The sequence below is a fragment of the Coregonus clupeaformis genome, unplaced genomic scaffold, assembly GCF_020615455.1.
Source record: "Coregonus clupeaformis isolate EN_2021a unplaced genomic scaffold, ASM2061545v1 scaf0650, whole genome shotgun sequence".
Lineage (NCBI taxonomy): Eukaryota > Metazoa > Chordata > Actinopteri > Salmoniformes > Salmonidae > Coregonus > Coregonus clupeaformis.
Genome location: NW_025534105.1, coordinates 25570 through 35000, shown reverse-complemented (window position 1 = coordinate 35000; position 9431 = coordinate 25570). Strand labels below are relative to the sequence as shown.

The 9431-nt window shown below is 42.2% G+C and overlaps 1 protein-coding gene across 1 annotated transcript in view; it reads left to right on the top strand.

The window, feature by feature from the left end:
• The window catches only part of LOC121586704 (potassium voltage-gated channel subfamily H member 8-like), a gene marked incomplete at its 3' end in the record, with an annotated part of 68490 nt that overhangs the window by 38412 nt on the left and 20647 nt on the right, over window positions 1-9431 (top strand). The window contains exon 7 of the mRNA XM_045216249.1: window positions 2027-2231. Coding sequence (XP_045072184.1) covers window positions 2027-2231 — 205 coding nt within the window. The remainder of the gene's footprint in view (window positions 1-2026; window positions 2232-9431) is intronic.

Here is a 9431-nt window from a genome sequence, read left to right as displayed (position 1 = left end):
AGCCTACAAAACGGACCGGTGAGAAAGCGAGCAGCCGCCATTCGCTCCTATTCCAGTGCATACAGATTACATGTATTTTTTCCACCTGCTCCTGTTTGATAATGGGCCTTTCTAAATCTAAACTAATTTTACATATTAGTAAAGATTAAATTGAGAATAGTATGATGGGTTAAAATATGATCACTTGATGAGAGAACAGCTATGCAGCCTGAGGCAAGGGACAGAGCGCAAGCTTTTTTTGCTACTTTCTCAAATAGCCTATAGTCGCACCATGCAGCCCATTATATGTTTTGATTTCTAAGACATTCTAAGGTTTGTGTCATTCACAACTAAAGTTGCCAAATAACTCTAAATCTAGCATATAGGACCTGTTTCAAATGATCAATTTTACGCTCAACATAGCCACTTCATATGCGCACTCGCTCCATAATGGGAAAAATATCATTTCTATTTTATATGGCTAAGTTCAATTATATACTTCTCACTATAAAATCATAAAAAATAAAATAATGTCATTGGACTTATAAGCATATCTTGTCAGCTAAATGAACAAGCCTACAGCCTATGGCATGGAGCATAGCCATAAAACATAGGCCTGCAGTAAGCCAACTCATATTCTGCTGTTCTGAAATACATTTTCTTCAAATCATAATGTTTCTTTAGACCTGACAAAAATAAATAATGGATTTATTGTGATGGTGTATATTAAATTGATTTATTAGACGTTTTAAAATGTAGATGTTCCAAAGGCGCGCATCAGCGGCTTGTATGTGTGGAGGCCTGGAGAGGCTATACGTGTTTATGTTAGTTAACGGTCAATTACCGTGAGAGGTTTGTATACCGTGAGGTTTGTATACTTTCTATGGCTCAGGACTGCTTTATTGCCATAGGTTTAGTGTGTATGTGTGTGCGTTCGTGTGTGTCAGCGTGTGTGGTTCCCAGTTTATATCATTGCTGCAGTGAGCTATAGCTTTACTGTTTGCCTAGGCGGCAAAAGGAGATTGCTGCTCACTTTAATTGCCTTGTGGGCCGTTTCTTTCTTGAGCGGCTGGTCAGGGGACCGGAAAATAATTACAAATAATTTGTTCACTTCAAATTGACCACAAGAAGAACAGATATAATATTTGACTAAAACATAATAATTTCAAACCTTGCTTACATTTGTATAAGATCACATATATCTCTCTATTATGTGTGGGAATACTGTGGGACAGATTTCCAAAATGTCAATCACTTGGAGCTGATTTGCTGGTGTTTCTTGTGTTTTTGTTATTATATAAAAATAAAAAAAATGCTCAGAAAACCTGGGTGGTCCCTATAAAATCACCCATGGGCCAAATTCGGCCAGTTGGGGAACCCTGACATAGTGTGTGTACCAAATGGCACCTTATTTCCTATATAGTGCACTACATTTGACCAGGGCCTGTTGACAGGAAATCACTCTCTCAGCTTGTTCTCTCTCACGTTTCCTTCAGCACCAAGCTGATAATGATAGTGGTGATGGTGATGATGATGGTGGTGATGATGGTGGTGATGATGATGATGGTGATGATGATAATGATGATGATAATGATGGTGATGATGATGGTGGTGATGGTGATGATGATGGTATTGATGATGGTGGTGATGGTGATGATGATGATGGTGATGATGATGATGATGATGATGATGGTGGTGGTGGTGATGATGATGATGATGATAATGATGATGATGATGGTGGTGGTGGTGATGATGATGATGGTGATAATGATGGTGGTGATGATGATGATGATGATGATGGTGAAGATGATGATGATGGTGATGATGGTGATAATGATGGTGGTGATGATGGTGAAGATGATGATGATGGTGATGATGATGGTGATGATGTGTTTATCTATGTTGGTGGTTTTGATAATGATGAGGAGTAGGAAGAGGAGCAAGAAGGTGTGATGATGAGGATGAAGACACTTGCCACTAGCTCCCCTCTGTACCTCCTCTGCTGTCACTGTAATAGAACCACACCTGTCATTCATTCCCCACCCAGGTATCAGTAGTCCACCTGTTGAAGACAGTGCGTCTACTCCGGCTGCTGCGTCTGCTCCAGAAGATGGACCGGTACTCCCAGCACAGCACTGTGGTTCTCACCCTGCTCATGTCCATGTTCGCCCTGCTGGCCCACTGGATGGCCTGCATCTGGTACGTCATCGGCAAGAAGGAGATGGAGGCCAACGCCTACTCCTGGGACATCGGTGAGTGGTGGGAGCGGCTAGTTCTGTTTGAGAGAGGATCAGGGATTTGGGTGGGCATTGCATCGGGAGGTGGGGGGGGTTAGGTGGGGGTCAGAGATGGGGAAAGTAGGGGTCAGGAAGAGAGGTGGAAGAGTGAGGGGTGAACATGTCTGAGAATAGATCAGCCACCAATTGTGCAAGTTCTCCCACTTAAAAAGATGAGAGAGGCCTGTCATTTTCATCATAGGTACACGTCAACTATGACAGACAAAATGAGATTTTTTTTTCTCCAGAAAATCACATTGTAGGATTTTTAATGAATTTATTTGCAAATTATGGTGGAAAATTTGGTCAATAAAAAAAGTTCCTCAATACTTTGTTATATACCCTTTGTTGGCAATGACACAGGTCAAACGTTTTCTGTAAGTCTTCACAAGGTTTTCACACACTGTTGCTGGTATTTTGGCCCATTCCTCCATGCAGATCTCCTCTAGAGCAGTGATGTTTTGGGGCTGTCGCTGGGCAACACGGACTTTCAACTCCCTCCAAAGATTTTCTATGGGGTTGAGATCTGGAGACTGGCTAGGCCACTCCAGGACCTTGAAATGCTTATTACGAAGCCATTCCTTCGTTGCCCGGGCGGTGTGTTTGGGATCATTGTCATGCTGAAAGACCCAGCCACGTTTCATCTTCAATTCCCTTGCTGATGGAAGGAGGTTTTCACTCAAAATCTCACGATACATGGCCCCATTCATTCTTTCCTTTACACGGATCAGTCGTCCTGGTCCCTTTGCAGAAAAACAGCCCCAAAGCATGATGTTTCCACCCTCATGCTTCACAGTAGGTATGGTGTTCTTTGGATGCAACTCAGCATTCTTTGTCCTCCAAACACGACGAGTTGAGTTTTTACCAAAAAAGTTCTATTTTGGTTTCATCTGACCATATGACATTCTCCCAATCCTCTTCTGGATCATCCAAATGCACTCTAGCAAACTTCAGACGGGCCTGGACATGTACTGGCTTAAGCAGGGGGACACGTCTGGCACTGCAGGATTTGAGTCCCTGGCGGCGTAGTGTGTTACTGATGGTAGGCTTTGTTACTTTGGTCCCAGCTCTCTGCAGGTGATTCACTATGTCCCCCCGTGTGGTTCTGGGATTTTTGCTCACCGTTCTTGGAATCATTTTGACCCCACGGGGTGAGATCTTGCGTGGAGCCCCAGATCGAGGGAGATTATCAGTGGTCTTGTATGTCTTCCATTTCCTAATAATTGCTCCCACTGTTGATGTCTTCAAACCAAGCTGCTTACCTATTGCAGATTCAGTCTTCCCAGCCTGGTGCAGGTCTACAATTTTGTTTCTGGTGTCCTTTGACAGCTCTTTGGTCTTGGCCATAGTGGAGTTTGGAGTGTGACTGTTTGAGGTTGTGGACAGGTGTCTTTTATACTGATAACAAGTTCAAACAGGTGCCATTAATACAGGTAACGAGTGGAGGACAGAGGAGCCTCTTAAAGAAGAAGTTACAGGTCTGTGAGAGCCAGAAATCTTGCTTGTTTGTAGGTGACCAAATACTTATTTTCCACCATCATTTGCAAATAAATTCATTAAAAATCCTACAATGTGATTTTCTGGAGAAAAAAAATCTCAATTTGTCTGTCATAGTTGACGTTTACCTATGATGAAAATTACAGGCCTCTCTCATCTTTTTAAGTGGGAGAACATGCACAATTGGTGGCTGACTAAATACTTTTTTCCCCCACTGTATGTGTGGTTGTTTTTGGCTAGTATCTATTAGCTTCCCAGCCAGCATCTCGCTATGCAGTTTTAATGGCTGTGTTGATTATTTTATTGATTCAAGTGATTTCTAATGAGACACTCATTACACTATAAAATATTCATGCACGTGGAAGGAATTTAATGTGACTGGGGAAAAACGTGTCCTGTTTTTATTTGTTTCTGGGGTTTCGATTGACAGAGTAGCGTAGTCCCCCACAGTAATAACTAGTCTCTGGCCCCATGCTTCCCCTGAACACATAATGTCCAACAGATAATGAGGCCTCTAGGGCTGATCCCCAGTCGGTATCGATGAGTCAGGCTCTATTGTCAATTACCTCTCCCTGACATCTCCAAACTGATTCTGGGTCAGTATTGATGGGGCCATGAGAAGTTGATGCTGTTTTTCCAATTAACTGAGCCTCAGTGTCATGCAGGATTAATGCGCTGTATCCCAATTATGGAATGCTAACGCTGATCCCACGTCAGTGTCATGAGCTCGGTGAGAGAGGTATATCCAATTACCATTCTTCAGTGTCTGGTGGAGGTCTCAGGGACCTGCTGACTGTTTCAACACTCACGTTACAGATAGGAGCTGACCTAGGATCAGTTTTGGTTCTCAGGTACCTGGTATCAGGGATGGATTGCGACCAGAAATCGTCCCGGCCGTTTCTAACACACAGGCCCATTACTTTAGCCTCCTCTGACCACCCTGCAGTGATAAGGATGGTGGATTAGGCTACCATTATTTCAAATAAGGATAATTCAGCGCAAAACCCCAATTTAGACCGACCCACTGGGCTTCAGATGGACCAGCACATCTGGCATTTGTCCAAGCTGCCCTATGGCCAGTCCGTTTGTATTTGCTATTATTCCAGTTTGTATGTTAGGCATCCACGGTTCTGGATACAGAAACTATATTGTTGACTCCAGTTATGGGCTCCAATTATGCTATATACACTGAGTGTACAAAACATTAAGAACCTGACATTGACTGACCAGGTGAATCCAGGTGAAAGCTATGATCCCTTATCACTTGTTAAATCCACTTCAATCAGTGTAGATGAAGGGGAGGAGACTGGTTAAAGAAGGATTTTTAAGCCTTGAGACAATTGAGACATGGATTGTTATGTGTGCCATTCAGAGGGTGAATGGGCAAGACAAAATATTTAAGTGCCTTTGAACGGGGTATGGTAGTTTTTTTATTTGTATTTATTATGGATCCCCATAAGCTGCTGCCAAGGCAGTAGCTACTCTTCCTGGGGTGCAGAAAACTGTAGGCAGTAAAACAATTTTAAAAACATTACAATACATTTCACAACAGATTTCACATCACATTAAGTGTGTGCCCTCAGGCCACTACTCTACTACCACATATCTACAACACAAAATCCATATGTACGTGTGTGTAGTGCGTATGTTATCGTGTGTGTATGCGTGTGTCTGTGGCTGTGTGTGTGTCTCGTCACAGTCCACACTGTAAAATAAGGAGTATTTTAATCTTTTTTTTTCAATCTGATTGTACTGCTTGCGTGAGTTACTTGATGTGGAATAGAGTTCCATGTAGTCATGGCTCTATGTAGTACTGTGCGCCTCCAATAGTCTGTTCTGGACTGTGAAGAAACCTCTGGTGGCTTGTCTTGTGGGGTATGCACAAGACACCCATTCTGAAACTGACTGCAGCTCTTTGATAAGTGTTGCAGTGATTTAATAATAATAATATGCCATTTAGCAGACGCTTTTATCCAAAGCGACTTACAGTCGTGCGTGCATACATTTCTTTTTTGTGTATGGGGATCGAACCCACTACCTTGGCGTTACAAGCGCCGTGCTCTACCAGCTGAGCTACAGGGATTTCACTTGCTGTGGTAGCTGACGTGTATAGTGTTGAGTCATCAGCATACATAGACACACAGGCTTTACTCAGAGCCAGTGGCAGGTCATTAGTAAAAATTGAACAAAGTAAGGGGCCTAGACAGCTGCCTTGGGGAATGCCTGACTATACCTGGATTATGTTGGAGAGGCTCCCATTAAAGAACACCCTCTGTATTCTGTTAGACAGGTAACTCTCTATCCACATTATAGCAGGTGATATAAAGCCATAACACATACGTTTTTGCAGCAGCAGATTATGATCGATAATGTCAAAAGCTGCACTGGCATCTAACAAAACAGCTCCCACAATCTTTTTATTATCAATTTCTCTCAGCCAATCATCAGTCATTTGTTGAATGCCTTTCCCTATAAGCGTGCTGAAAATCTGTTAATTTGTTTACTGTGAAATAGCATTGTATCTGGTCAAACAACACTTTTTCCAAACATTTACTAAGGGTTGGTAACAGGTTGATTGGTCAGCTGTTTGAGCCAGTAAAGGGTACTTTGTTATTCTTGGGTAGCATAATAACTTTTGCTTCCTTCCAGGCCTGAGGGCACACACTTTCCTGTAGGCTTAGATTGAAGAGATGGAAAATAGGATTGACAATATCGTCCGCTATCATCCTCAGTAATTTTCCATCCAAGTTGTCAGACCCAGGTGGCTTGTAAAATTGTATGTAACGTACTGTAAATTGAGAAATCATGTGACTAAACTGAACAAAAAGATGAAAAAACTGTACTATGAAACAAAGATACATTATATAAAGAATTAGAGTAAAAAGCTTTGGAGCATCTTAAATGACAATTTGGGATAGACAACAATAATGTTTTCACCTCTTCCACACTCACTTTATGGAAATCAAAATTACAATGCTTGTCTTTCATAATTTGGTCAGTTATGCATGGATGTGTAGGTTCAGAATTTGTTGTTTTCATGCCTAAGTTTGCTATTCTTGCCAATGAAAAAATCATTAAAGTCGTTGGCAATATCAGTGGGTTTTGTGATGAATGAGCCAACTGATTCAATGAGTGATGGAGCCGAGTTTGCCTTTTTCCCCAAAATGTCATTTAAGATGCTCCAAAGCTTTTTACTATAATTCTTTATATAATTTATCTTTGTTTCATAGAACAGTTTCTTCTTCTTTTTGTTCAGTTTAGTCACATGATTTCTCAATTTACAGTACGTTTGCCAATTGGCTGTGCAGCCAGACTTATTTGCCATTCCTTTTGCCTCATCCCTCTCAACCATACCATTTTTCTATTTCTCATCAATTCACGGGGATTTAACAGTTTTTACAGTAATTTTCTTAATGGGTGCATGCTTATTAGTAACTGGAATAAGCAATTTCATAAATGTGTCAAGTGCAGCGTCTGGTTGCTCCTCACTACACACCACAGACCAGCACATATTCTTTACATCTTCAACATAGGAATCACTACAAAACATATTGTATGACCTCTTATACACTATATTAGGCCCAGCCTTTGGAACTTTGTTTTTCCTAGATATGGCTACTATATTATGATCACTACATCCGATGGATTTGGATACTGCTTTAGAGCAGAGTTTTGCAGCATTAGTAAAGTTGTGATCAATACACGTGGATGATTTCATTCCTGTGCTGTTTGTAAATACCCTGGTAGGTTGACTGATAACCTGAACCAGGTTGCAGGCACTGGTTACAGTTTGAAGCTTTTTCTTAAATGGGCAGCTTGATGAAAGCCAGTCAAATGAAAATCAAATCAAATTGTATTTGTCACATGCGCCGAATAAAACAGGTGTAGACCTTACAGTGAAATGCTTACTTACAAGCCCTTAACCAACAATGCAGTTTTAAGAAAAATAAGTGAAGTAAAAAATTGAAAAGTAAATATAAAAAATATAAAAATAAATAATTAAAGAGCAGCAGTAAAAAAACAGTAGCGAGGCTATATACAGGGGGTACCGGTACAGAGTCAATGTGCGGGGGCACAGGTTAGTCGAGGTAATTGAGGTAATATGTACATGTGGGTAGAGTTAAAGTGACTATGCATAGATAATAAACAGAGAGTAGCAGCAGCATAAAAAGAGGGGGTGGGGGGAACAATGTAGTCTGGGTAGCCATGATTAGCTGTTCAGGAGTCTTATGGCTTGGGGGTAGAAGCTGTTAAGGAGCCTTTCGGACCTAGACTTGGCACTCCGGTACCGCTTGCCGTGCGGTAGCAGAGAGAACAGTCTATGACTAGGGTGGCTGGAGTCTTTGGCAATTTTTAGGGCCGTCCTCTGACATCGCCTGGTATAGATGTCCTGGATGGCAGGAATCTTGGCCCCAGTGATGTACTGGGCTGTACGCACTACCGTCTGTAGTGCCTTGCGGTCGGAGGCCGAGCAGTTGCCATACCAAGCGGTGATGCAACCAGTCAGGATGCTCTCGATGGTGCAGCTGTATAACATTTTGAGGATCTGAGGACCCATGCCAAATCTTTTCAGTCTCCTGAGGGGGAATAGGCTTTGTCGTGCCCTCTTCACGACTGTCTTATTGTTGTCACGATCGTTGAACGGAGTAGACCAAGGCGCAGCGTTGAAGGCAAACATATTTTATTATCTTTAGTGATAACACGAACAAAACAATAAATGATGACGTGACGTCCTAGGTTAAACAACCAACACGGAACAAACCAAACGGAACAAGATCCCACAACACCTGTGGGAACACAGCCTGTATAAATATGGCTCCCAATCAGAGACAACCAGCAACAGCTGACACTCGTTGCCTCTGATTGGGAACCACTCTGGCCAACATAGAAATACAATACTAGACTGTGAACATAGAACAAAACGACATAGAATCTACACACCCTGGCTCAACATATAGAGTCCCCAGAGCCAGGGTGTGACAATTGTGTTTGGACCATGATAGTTTGTTGGTGATGTGGACACCAAGGAACTTGAAGCTCTCAACTTGCTCCACTACAGCCCTGTCGATGAAAATGGGGGCGTGCTCGGTCCTCCTTTTCCTGTAGTCCACAATCAAATCAAATCAAATCAAATCAAATTTTATTGGCCACATGCGCCGAATACAACAGGTGCAGACATTACAGTGAAATGCTTACTTACAGCCCTTAACCAACAGTGCATTTATTTTTAATGAAAAAAGTAAAATAAAACAACAACAAAAAAGTGTTGAGAAAAAAAGAGCAGAAGTAAAATAAAATAACAGTAGGGAGGCTATATATACAGGGGGGTACCGGTGCAGAGTCAATGTGCGGGGGCACCGGCTAGTTGAGGTAGTTGAAGTAATATGTACATGTGGGTAGAGTTAAAGTGACTATGCATAAATAATTAACAGAGTAGCAGCAGCGTAAAAATATGGGGTGGGGGGCAGTGCAAATAGTCTGGGTAGCCATGATTAGCTGTTCAGGAGTCTTATGGCTTGGGGGTAGAAGCTGTTGAGAAGTCTTTTGGACCTAGACTTGGCACTCCGGTACCGTTTGCCGTGCGGTTGCAGAGAGAACAGTCTATGACTAGGGTGGCTGGAGTCTTTGACAATTTTGAGGGCCTTCCTCTGACACTGCCTGGTATAGAGGTCCTGGATG